We start from the raw sequence: 13,158 nt of genomic DNA on the forward strand, positions 1-13,158 counted from the left end.
ATACAACTTACTATTGAAAACCACCTGAATTTTGATAGTTATTTGACAGTATTTCATTTAGTTATCTATATTGTAGTTTTACAGTACAAACGATTCTGAAATATCTGGGATGCTGCTTCATAATTCATGTTTAATCATCCAGAAGTATATCAGTTTGTTTTTTAGGGTCTATACAGTTACGTAAAGTTTATGGTATAAACAAAATTGATCTTGAACATGAATATAATTAACATACATATCTGCATTTAACTCACAATAGATATACAATAAAGCCACCTATTAGATCAATTAATTTATTATATATATACTTGTATGTCTGTATAATTGCACATAAAATATATTTGAAGATGTCATCATCTCAAATTATGTGACTCATATATAAATGGAATCATACAAAGTTTATTATCATCTCCTTTTTTAACTATTTATAGGTCTAACAGTATATATGTACTATTCACTATATTGAGTCCTATTTTAATGTAGGAGATCATATTCTCTTTTAAAATAATGTGCTGTATGTACTAAATGACTTCCAAAGTCACAGGTATTTTACTTTGGTTCATCTAAATACAGTAAACATCTTATTAACTTCATACTCTTACCTAGATTGATAATTTAAGTTGATATTGTTCATTGTCAACATGAGAAGGAGATTAAAAAAAACAAACAAACTCCAAATGAAGTAAATATTCCATTTTTGACCATGGAGGTTTCAAGTGTGCATTATAATTTTTATAGAATCTTAACATGTTAGAGGGGAAAGACTTGATAACACTTTTAATTGAGTTCCATCGATTTTATATATCAAACAGCCAGTGAAATGAAATGACTTGTACAAGAACACACAGGTTAGCAGAACTGGAAACCAGAGAAAGTTAAGGTCTCTGTCTACACTTATTTTGAGATAATCTTTTCTTTAAAAAAGAAGTAGACCAGTGCTTCATCATCAGATGATGAAGTACATCATCTGATATTTTGAATTTAATAGAGCTTCCTCCTAAATCTCAGCTTGACCTTTTTCTTTTTTCTTTTTCTCCAAATTAGAGCCTTATTATATTTTTATATAATTTCCTGTATATTTGCCTTTGTGTTACCAGTTCTGCGTAGCCAGATAACCATCAGAGTATAGGTTGATAAGTTTCTTTTTAGCAAACCACTTACTATAACTAAATGTTAATTCTTTTCAAAACAGTGACTTCAGATGGGCTGATGTTTGCTAAATACTATAGTGATAATTTTTGGAACCCATTTGCTTATTCAGCGAAGTAGTGAAAAAGAAGAGTCTGAAGAAAGTGAAAGTCTAAAACTTATTTTAAACATTTTGTCAAATGATTGCTAGGAGTTTTCCCAAAACTAATTTTCTTTTAGTAAATTTTGCTTTTTAATGAAAAGAAATGAGTATTCTTTAATTACATGTGACTTTCAAGAATCCAGATTGGATTTTACAGAAGTCATGTAGTATAATTCTCTAAGAACAAAATTGATTTTAAGAAAAACTGCCTTTTGTCTTTCTTAACTTAGACACCTAATTTGTCCTTAATGACTGTCACTTTTTGTATGAAGCTATTGAATTAATTTTCTTTTTATCGACAATGAAAAGGTTTTTCTTAAAACTATTACTTTTATTTTTCCTTAATAACCAGAAAGCATTTCATTCTTTTTATTTATTATATTCTTGCTAAGTGTAATTGCTTTATTGTGGAAAATACTTCTTTTAACTGATTTATACTTTTTTGTACACTTCTTGGTTCTTTTAACAGATACTGCCTTTTTAAATAGTGACGGAGATGGAGATTAAATTTTAGGTTGAAAGGAAATTAAATATCAATTAAATATCAGTTTGATCTATCATTTTAAAGATAAAGAAACTGAGATCCTGTGTGCTTCACCCCTCAATTTACAATTAGCAGCTAACCTGACACTGACTGAATTAATTCATTATTCTTTACTCAAAACCTATTGCTTTGGCACCCCAAATCACCAAACTTTGTACCTCCTGAGCATAAGTTGACTATTATTTAGCTGACATTTTCTATAATAGTAGAATCAAAATATTTATATATAATACATGTGCATTTATAATAAAAGTTTTCCTATTCAGTTTTCTGAAATACTTCATGTGAAATTGTCACGCAGAAGCAAAAATGACCTAATTTTATGCTTTTTCATAGTACCCTGCAGAATCACCAGATTGTTTTGTGGATTTTCCTGTTTCATTTTCTGTTTCCTGGACACCACAGGTAAGTTCTTAAATTTATTTTAAGTAGCTAAAAAGCATGTTCTATTATGAGAATAGGTTATAGGTTATAGCCAATATAGCCATTATAGTTTTAAAGCGATTTTTTGTTGTTGTTGTTGTTGTAAGCATTTATTTATAAACGGAAATTTCAGAGTGCTTTTTCTTCCCCCATATTTCCTAGTTGTTAATGTCCACTTTCTCCCTCCCCTCCCACATAAACACACCATCCAGTCTTTAGATGTTTATGCCTCATATTAGATAAATATGAAGGTCTATTGACAGAAATTTTCCTTTGAATTTAAATCATAAAGAACTCTATAAAGTAGTGAACAGTAAGTGGAAAGTTGGGTGAGTTTTTTAGATTGCTAAAGGTTAATATTGATGTCATAATATCAGAGATCTTTTTCAGAGAAGAATGAGTGATGGCTGAAAATACAAATCATTTCCACTCAGTTTTTATTGTTTAAAAGTGGTTGTCCATAATTCATCCTTCAGCGTAGACTACATTTTTGTATGGGCTTTGGGACATTTGTACTTGTGTAAAGAATATAAGAGATTCTTTCTCCTGCCTCTGTCATTTTAATTTCTCAAAAGTTGATGTCTAACAAGAAGATGAAATTAGAAGTATACTGTAAATGGTAATATTATGTAGATGTAAGGTTCTCAATAGTACGAACATCGACATTACGTGTGTGTGATTTTTTGAAGATATGACAGAGTGGTGGTTAGATTCCGAGAACAATCTAAGGATGACCGGCATGGTCCTTCTTTCACCAAGTAAATTGTGGCAGTTGGTAGCAAAATGGAGAGAACATTTCTGTTCTCATCCAAAGAATTCCTACTGACATCTTACAGATACTCTCTAGAGGCTACCTGTATTTTTGTTATGAAATTTTGATGGGGTCAAGGGAAAATTTATGCCTAATTTTTTAAGTATATACACACAGTAATTGTATATGAAGTTAGTTTTTAAAAACACCTAATAGGATTTAAATAGTGTTGTGTAGGTTCAGATGTCATTTTAATTATGCATATATATTAAAAATTATTTTTTGTATTTTTTTCCTTTAAAAACAACAGTCCCTCCTTTCAATGGAAACTGAGAAAACACAGCAAAATAAAAGAGAGGAAGAACCCTGTAATTTGCTTTTGGTATTCTGATATAGGTTATAAATACCTAAGAAACAGTGTGTTCATTTTTTATTTTAAAAAAGAAACTTTTCCTCTTTTTTAAATATACATTTTCTGTTTGGCTTTCCTCTTTTTAAAATATTTTCCTCTTTTTTAAATATAAATTTCCTACTTGGCTCTGTAAACTTTGTTTATATTTTGTGTGAGATTATGAGATAACACTGTACCTGGATTGTATTCTTTCCAGATATGCTGTCTCTAGATTACATTCTAATGTGTATCAAAATCCCAAGTTGAAGACTATATTTTTGATGAATTTGTAGTGTTTTTAATGTAGATAACCACACAAGTTTTTCCCAGTCTTAAATCTGTGTAAAAGCTTGCATCTTCACAAAAAGACTGTTTAGCACTTACCTTATCCTATCATTTAGCAAAATTATTTTGTGTTTTCAACACACTGGAAAATCTTTGCGGGTAATTTCTTTCAAATTTTCTATCCCTATTTAACACCAGCTCAATGCCTTGCACATTTAAGCGTGGGATGAGTTTTAGATTTAGTTAGGTCATACAGCAAGTTTTCTGTTTTGTACTAGCTCCAAGAAAACAGAACGAATTAGCAGTAACTGGAATGTTACAATCTTTTTTTAATTAAAGAATATACTAAGATCCTTAGTAAAGCACAGAAAAATTTGGATACCTTTTTATCCACAACTCAGATTTGACAGATGTTAATTTTTTGTCACATTCGTTTCATTTCTAGCTCTTATGTCTGTCTCTCTCTTAGGAGTAAAATGTTCTAGGAACAACTAAGACCTTATTCCTCTTTTCCCTTTCTTTCCTTCTCTCCCTTTCTGGAGGTAACCACCTCCCTGAAATTGATGCATGTGCTATCCATGCATATTTCTTGCTACATTTGTTCATGCCATATTCTGTAGTATTGGCTGTCTGAATTTTTTTATACAGCATTGTTTCTGAGATTTAACCATGATCTTTGCATGTTTAGTACATTAAATGCTTTAAATAGTTCCATTATATGAATCCATCAGTTAATTTATTCGTTGCACTACTGATAAGGTTGTTCACAGTTTCTTAAGTTGTGCTCTGGTGAACATCCTTACATTTTCTTGTACACATATGAGACTCTTAGTGTGGCTTATGCCGAGAGAAAATGTTGGATTGAAGGGAATGTACCTCTTTGAGATTACTAAATATTGCCAAATTGCCTTCTCAAATTGGTTGTATAAATTTATACCCCTACCCAGCAATGCATGTAATATCTACTTCTCCAAATCCTTTTCCAGGTCTTACTTAGCCTGACCTTAATTCTTAACAAGAATTGAAATCATTTTTACTGTGTTTATAATCTTTGCTTATTTAAAATTTTTTCTTTTATTGTAAACGTTCCTTTTTAATTTGGATACCGATGGTTGGTTATATGGGATGTATCTTCTCTCTGTGGAGTACTTTTTACCTTTGTATGTAACCTATTTTGTCAGTCAGAGGTTTAACTTTCAGTGTTGTTCCATTTATCAGTCTCGTCCTTGTGATTTCTGCTTTTCGTGTCTTGCATGGGAAAATCTTTCATATCTTGTTCTGAAAAGATAGTTTCCTATCATCCTAAAAGTTAGTATGGTTTTTCTTCATATTTAAGTAGGAGATAGGAATCTTATTTACACTTGTGTATTTTATATATGCTCGTAGTATTTGGATGTGTCTTCATTTGTTTAGATCTGGAGGTGATTTCAGTTTTTCTTCTATATTTGCTATTAAAATTTAGAAATTTTTCAAAATATTTATTATTTTAGAGTCTAGCAGTACATCATAAGCATTTTGGTGATGCTACCAGTGGTTTGAGCTCTCAAGTCTTTTAGACGTGATAAGAGTATTGGCAATATTAGTTTATGTTTTAAAAGTAAGCAATATCAGACTACTTTTCCGTCTATGATCTTTTTTCATTGATTTGTTGGAAATAATTCTGCTTGTGAGAGTTATTTTTTCTTAACAATTTTTGAACAGTTGTGGTTCTTAAGCAAAATAAATGTAGCCTAACAGCAAACTTACATTTAAGAGATTGTACATAGGTTCCAGATAATTGATTAAAAACATAATCCTTGTCTGTTTTTGTTTTGTACATTTTCTCTTTGGAGTCAGTGTTTCTGGACTTCAGACTTGGAAGATCTTTATTTTCCTTTCTTTTTGTGAAATAATAGGCATGGCTTTGTGGCATCCATATTAAAAATGGGTAATTTTCCTTATGGTCCCTGTCTTCCTGCTGCGTTGATAATGTTTTGATGTATTTTTCTTTTGCTCTGATGAGAGGTCTGCTGCTGCTGCTCTGACATGTTCATTTGGATGAGTAATTATAACTTGCACAATGTCAAGCTGAAGATGGTGGGGTTTTGTGCGTCATGACAAGCCTAGTAGCCAGTGCAGGTGTCTCACAGCATGATCAGCAACAGCCAGTGTATTCTGGCTCAGAGGAGGCGTTCAGAGTGGTAAGAAATCAGCACCAAGGGCAGGGCTGCCGCTTCTACTGCCGCCGTGATCTGTGCCAAAGAAACACAAAGTGCTTCTCAAAGACCAGCGACTGCATACCTCTTTTCAGATACTTACTTTGCTTACCCGACAAATTTTCTCTTTTAGATTTAGCATAGAATATAAGAGCGTGTCATTTTTAGCTTAGTCTGCTTTCTAGCATCACAGATGCTCCGTGTGTCTTTAACAACCTGCTGCCTCTTGGACTTTTACATGCAGGGCATGTATGTGAATTTTGTTGACTAATGACACCATAGAATGCTCTAATGTAAGATTTTAAGTGCGCTGATATTGGGGTCTGTAAGAACAAAACTCATTTTCTCTAGCTCACTGACCAACCCAAAATAGGTGTTAATTGGGGTGCCTGGGTGGTGCAGTCGGTTAAGTGTCTGACTCTTGGCTTCGGCTCAGCTCATGATCTCAGGGTCTTGGGATCGAGCCCCATGTCGAGCTCTGTGCCCAGCTCGCAGGTGCTTAGGACTCGCTCTGCCCCTCCCCACCTCACTTGCATTCTCTCTCTCTCTCAAATAAATGAATAAATAAATCTTAAAAAAAAAAAAAGGCAGTTCTACCTATAAATGTGCCATTAAGTGCAGGCTTGGTGAAGTATCCTTGCCATGGCAGTTGGAATTTTCAGATTTGGTATGGTATAATAAGCAGTGGTCTTTATATTTTTTATCATGGAAATCTCATATTCTTAGAATAATGCCATGAATGCAAGAATAGCAAAACTAATGATGAAGCCTCTGGCTGATAAGCTGATGGTGAATGAAGAATTTGTCATTAAAGGAAACAGTCCTATTACATAGCAGGGAGCACGATCCATTAGTTAGAGCGGCAGACTAGCAGTTGGGTATCCTAGGTTCTGTTTACAGTTCAGTCATTGACTTAATTGTTTAATTTCAAATAAGTCATGTGACTGCCCTTTGCCTCAGTTCATATGTATATGGAAATAATGAACTTTTTCTTTTTCACAGAGATTCTAAGAAAAATTCGATTTAAAATAAACAGTGTTGGGGGAAGAACCCTCACAATCCACTCTAAGGATCCTGTAGAACTTTCTTTTTTGACCCATTACTAGATTATCTTTCTTTCCATTTTTCTCTTTGCTGTCTTTGTTGGAGAACTCCTAATACTGGATTTTTGTTCACTCTTAAATTGGTCAAGTAAACACGCTTTTTGCCTTCTTGGCAGTTTTATTGTTGTCCTAGTGGTATGTTTAAAGAGACATCAAAAGGACCAAAACAAAGAAACTTAATTCATTATTGAGATCATGTGATACGGTAGAAGTATCAATGTGATCTGTTGGACTCAGTAACCTATTAACTACCTTTTTTTTTTTTCCAGTAACTTATTTTAAAAGTACCCTGCACTGATTCTTTAAAAAAAAAAAAAGAGAGAGAGAGAGAAAGTAAATACGAATGAACAAAATTAAGAAAATATAAAATCACCTTTAATGCCTTCATTTAGAATGGTATTCTCACTGGATAATAGCTTTGAAACTAGGCTTGTCACTTCAAATATTTCAGTTTTTAAAACACATTGGTAATGTGCATTTATTCCAGGTATTAGAATCATTTAGTTTTTAGTTATAATTAGGTTTACATTTATCCATCAAATTAAGAACTATTGTGTTCACAATCTAGGAACTGGTTATGTCTGCATTTATTTAGGTCCCTGTTAAGTAGCACTGGTTTCTTAATCTACATTTTGCATATTTTTGTTGAATTTATTCCTAAGTATTTAAAAAAAATTTTTTTGCTACTGTGAATGCTTTTTTAAAAAAATCATATTTTCTAGTTTACTGTGAGAATATGGGCAAGCTATTTTCATTTTCTTTTTCTTTTTAAAGTTTTTACTTTTATTAAAGTTACATAAGAACATAGATTAAAGAGTTAGGTTACAGGGTTTTTTTGTTGGTGCTGTTTTCTTTTTAGGCCAAAGAGCATTTCCTAGCCTCCTTCCCACCTTTTTCTCCTTCTGCAGGGTCAACGACTTTTGATTGCTAGCTGATCCTTTTGGTGCTCTAATATTATTTATGTTACTGCATGTTCTTGTAATTATACTGCTTTTTGTTTGCTTGGTTTAGGCATTATCTGTTAACTTTCCCCTGTAGATGGGTTTGCTGTTTCTTTTACCTGCTCCCATTCCACACACATATATACTTCTTATCTTCCTGTTTTTCCCCAAATAGTTATCTTCTATTTTTATTTAATTTTTAATTTTTTTATACGGACTACTTCATGAATTTGTGTGTCATCCTTGCACAGGGGCCATGCTAATCTTCTCTGTCTTGTTCCAGTTTTAGTATATGTGCTGCTGTAGTGAGCACCCAAATAGTTATCCTTTAATTTTGATTATATCAGTACTCAGTGTTCACATTATGAACATGTGTACATGCTATGCAGAGATAAGCCATGTGGTTAACTATTATTTTTCCTTTGTTACCTGGTTTTTGTTATTCCTAGAGTTAACAATTATCTTTTTCATTTCTGTAGTTTTTTCTCTACTTAAAACTCATTCAACCCCCAGTTTTCCATCACTTGGCTATATCTCTTCTTAGCCATCTATATTAGGTTTTTGTTGACTTTATTTCGAGGGAATTTCATGAGATTTACCTAATAACCTTCCTGTTGAATTTTTTTTTCTTTTGTCATGTTAATTTCTGAGAGTTTACTTCATGGGTGTATATTCTTTTTTTCCCTAGAGATATTATTTTTCTCCTCTAAGTAGTTTTTCCTTGAGTTGCTCTTTTTCTGTGCTTATAATCTTTGGTCATCTGCTCATGATTAAAAGTCAGATAGAAAAAGCTCTTTGGAAAAAAAAATTAAAAAAATAAGCTGTTTGGAAGCTCTGAGTGCATGTGTGGGGCTTGTCAACTGTGAACTTTATTGTAGAGTCATCTGACTAGATCTCGTAATGAGGAATGCCTAATGTCAATACCTTTAGGTCTTTTGGAATGGTTGATTGGTTGGTCAGATTTCTTGGAGAAGACTCTTCCAGCATTCTGTTTCTGAGCAAGCAGAAAACATTCCTCTGAGGTATTAAGTAGACCAAGGCTGGTGGACAGGAAACCACAGCCTGAATTAGTTAGCACTTAACCTGATGCCATCTGCTACTGATAGGGCTGAATATCACATAGCTGTTAAAGAGACATGCTTACAGGGTAAACCTCCATTATCACAGAACAGGTAATGACAGTGGATTTGGAGCTAAGAGGCAAAAAATGATATCCTAGTTAATCACTTGTTTTTTTCAGACTTTTTAATTTTGGCCATTCTTAGTTGTGTATTGTGGTCATTTTGTCCCCCTTCAGTTTTGTTTGTTGCTGATGCATATAAATCTTTTTTTTTTTTTTTTTAAGGTTTTATTTATTTGACAGAGACACAGTGAGAGAGGGAACACAAGCAGGGGGTGTGGGAGAAGGAGAAGCAGGCTTCCTGCAGAGCAGGCAGGGAGCCCAATGTGGGGCTTGACCCCAGGATCATGACCTGAGCTGAAGGCAGACGCTTAACGACTGAGCCACCCAGGCACCCCTACAAATCTATTTTTTTTAAATGATTTTCTGTCTAGTAGCCTTGTTAAACTCTTAGCTAATGATTTATCAGTAAATTCGTTTGGATTTTTTCTGTGAACATAATCCTGTCTTTTGTAATGACAGTTTCATTTCCTCTATTCCCATCTTTATACCCCCCCTTATTGCTCTGGGTAGGCTTTCTAATACAGTGTGAAATATAAATAGTAAACACTAATATTCTTGTCTTGTTCCAGATCTCAAAAAAAAAAAAAAATTTAAAGTTTTTGTTATTAGGTAGATTTTTATCTATATATTTCTTGTACTAAAGTCCTTTAACAATTATTAATGGAATTCATTGCTATTTCTAGTTTGCTAAGAGTTTTGTTATGAACGAAAGTTGAATTTTGTCAAATATATTCTTTCTATATATTAAGAAAGTCAAATTGTTTTCTCCTTTAGTCTGTAAATGTGAATTGATCATTTGATTTCCTAATGTTAAGCTAGTCCTTTGTTCTTAAAATACATTCAGGTTATGGTGTATTTTATATTTATCTATTGCTCACACACATGTGATCTCCATGTCTATTGTTTATTGCCAGATTGCATTTCTTAACTTTTTTAGGAATTTGCACCTCTGCTTATATGAGCGATCCCTTTGTTTTTCTGCTTCCAAAATTTTGTTCTTGTTGCCTCTCCAGTTCTCCCTGTTTTTTGTGAGATTGTGCCTTAAAGGAAGAACAGCAACAACATAGTTTTAATGAGTTTTGGGGAGGGACTGAAATTAGGTGTGTGTATTTAATCCACCTTCCTTACCTAATAGCTTGTACCCTCTTTTTATAGAATATTAAATGTATAGTTCCTACTTTGTTTGAATTCTGATGTATAAACTAGTTGTGAACAAGGAATGTTAAAATTTTTTCATTGCTTTCACCACTGGGCTGCTAGTTAAAGAGAAATATTGAAATTTCTAATTATGCTAAATATGAATGGAGTTCCACATTTCCAACTATAGGCAAGTGACAAAAGAAATAAATCCTCATATTTTCCCACCCACTTGTGTAATATGGAGGGGATTAGTGTGGAACGTTCAGGTTTCTTTGGACCTTTATAGAACTTAGGTAAGATAAAGAAGAACTAACTTACAAAAGTCTACTAGGGAAGTTCTGTCCTATTTTTAGTGCTTTACTAGATGAAATTGTATAGCTGTCATGGTCAAGTCTTCCTTAATAGTTACCTTGAAAAAGTACATAAACAGAAAAGCAAGGAGCAACATTTTTCAGTAGAAAACAATTTAAATGTAACATACATTTATTATCTACTATATGTGGAACACTGAGCTGGATTCTGAGGATGTTAAAGTGAATTAGGTTCTAATACCTAGGATAGGCTTTCAGGATTAACTTTCAGTCTGATGAGGAAAGAGGTATTTAAAATAATTTCAATAAAATGTGTTATTAGGATGAACCATTTTGATAAGGTGGAGTAGAAGCACGTAATCTAACCTGATGTGGTCAAGCAAGTTTTCTGGATAAGATGTTACTTGAGCTCAGTTGTCTTGAGGAATGAGAAGTTAGGTTTGGGAGGAGAGATGATACTTCACGGGAGAACTGCGTTAGCCAAAGAACAAAGACATGAAATTATAGGAGATATTGCATCAATTACACAGCATTTCGTACCCTGTGGTCAGAGTTAGAGATAAGACTGGAGCTTTTGCTAGAGTTAGGCGGGGTCTAGTGTACGGGAATACTTTGTTGTTACTGTACTTTGCTTTATTTTGCTTCACAGATAATGAGTTTTTTAACAACTTGAAGTTTTGTGGCAATCTTGCCTTGAAGTCTGTTGGTGCCATTTTCCAATACCATTTGCTCACTTTGTGTCTTTGTCCCATTGTGGTAATTCTTGTAGTATTTCAAGCTTTTTCATTATTTGTTACGATGATCTGTGATGGGATCTTTGTGACTATTGTAATTGTTTTGAGTCACTAGGAATTGCACCCATGTAAGATGGCAAACTTAATGTGTTCTGACTGCTGCCCATACTGCACATTCCCCCCATCTCTCCCTCTCCTTTGGCTGTCCTATTCCCCAAGATACAAAAATTTTGAAATTAGGCCAATTAATGAGCCTAAATGGCCTCTAAGTGAGAGGAAGAGTCACATGTCTCTCACTTTAAATCAAAAGCTGGGAATGATTAAATTTAGTGAGGAAGACATGGCAAAAACCAGGATAGGCCAAAAGCTAGGCGTCTTGAGCCAAACACTTAGCCAGGTTGTGAATGCAAAGGAAAAGTTCTGGAAGGAAATTCAAAGTGCTACTGCAGTGAACAAACAAAGCAAAACTGTCTTATTGCTGATACAGAGAAAGTTTAAATGGTGTGGATAGAAAATCAAACCAGCCACAGTATTCTCTTAAGGCAAAACCTAATCCAGAGCAAAGCCTTGATTCTTCAATTTTATGAGGGCAAAGAAGAGGTGAGGAAGTTTGAGGCTACAGAGGTTGGTTCATGAGGTTTAAGGAAAAGAAGTCCTCTGCTTAACATAAAAGTGCAAGGTGAAGCAGCAAGTTATCCAGATCTAGCTGATAGTGAATGAAGGTGGCTACACTAAATAATAGATTTTCAGTGTAGACAAAGCAGCCTTCTATTGGGAGAAGATGCCATCTATGACTTGCATAGTGAGAAGTCAGTGTCTGGCCTTAAAGCTTCAAATGATAAGTTTGACTTGTTAGGGGCTAATGCAAGTGGTGACTTTATGTTGAAGCCAATGCTTACTTACCATTCTGAAAATCCTAGAGCTCTTAAAATGATGCTAAATCTACTCTGCCCATGCTCTATAAATGGAACAACAAAACATGGGTGACAGCACATCTGTTTACAACATGGTAAGAAAAAAGAAAGAAATTTCTTTTAAAATGTTACTATTCATTGGCAATGTACCTGGCAACCCAACAGCTCTGGTGGAGATGTACAATGATATTCGTGTTTTCATGCCTGTTAACACAACATCCATTCTGCGGCCTATGGATTAAGGGGTCATTTTGACTTTCAAGTCTTATTATTTAAGGAAGATATTTGTAAGGCTATAGCTGCCATAGGTAGTGATTCTTCTGATAGATCTAGGCAAAGTAAATTGAAAACTTCCTGGAAGGGATCCACTATTCAAGATGCCATAAGAACATTTGTGATTCATGGGACAGGTCAAAATATCAAAATGAACGGGAGTCTGGAAGAAGTGGATTCCAACCGTCTTGGAAGAATTTAAGGAGTTCAAGACTTCAGTGGAGGAGGGAAACTGTAGATATGATGGAAATAGTAAGAGAACTAGACTTGAAAGTGGAGCCTGAAGGTGGGACTGAGTTGCTTCAATCTCATAATCAAATTTTAGTGGATTGGAATTTTTCTTAGGAGTGAGCAAAGAAAGTGGTTTTTTGAGATGGAGTCTATACCAGGTGAAGATATTGTGAAGATTATTGAAAGGACAGCAAGGGATTAAGATATTACATAAACTTAGTTGATAAAGCAGTGGTAGGGTTTGAGAGGATTGACTCCCATGTCGAAGGTTCTACTGTGTGTAAAATGCTATCAGCATTGCATTCTACAGAGAAATTGTTTGTGAAGGGAAGAGTCTCTTAATGCCTCGGACTTCATTTTTGTCTTATTTCAAGTAATTGTCATAACCACATCAAACTTCAGCAGTCACTACCCTGATCAGTCCACTGCCATCAACATCGAGGCAAGA

The 13,158-nt window shown here is 33.9% G+C and overlaps 1 protein-coding gene and 1 non-coding gene across 3 annotated transcripts in view; one reads left to right on the plus strand and one right to left on the minus strand.

Annotated features, from left to right (window-relative positions):
- FANCL (FA complementation group L) overlaps positions 1–13,158 on the plus strand; it is an 89,707-nt gene that overhangs the window by 43,083 nt on the left and 33,466 nt on the right. For both annotated transcript variants that reach the window (XM_045884953.3, XM_045884954.3), the window contains one exon: positions 2,172–2,240. In XM_045884953.3, the coding sequence (XP_045740909.1) occupies positions 2,172–2,240 (69 nt within the window). The remainder of the gene's footprint in view (positions 1–2,171; positions 2,241–13,158) is intronic.
- Positions 8,131–8,237, minus strand: LOC123852153 (U6 spliceosomal RNA). The gene has a single exon (XR_006792776.1). It is a non-coding gene; the product is annotated as a U6 spliceosomal RNA (small nuclear RNA).

The sequence above is a fragment of the Mirounga angustirostris genome, unplaced genomic scaffold (genome assembly GCF_029215605.1).
Source record: "Mirounga angustirostris isolate CCGP_5_RB_7025 unplaced genomic scaffold, mMirAng1.0.hap1 SCAF_10, whole genome shotgun sequence".
Classification (NCBI taxonomy): domain Eukaryota; kingdom Metazoa; phylum Chordata; class Mammalia; order Carnivora; family Phocidae; genus Mirounga; species Mirounga angustirostris.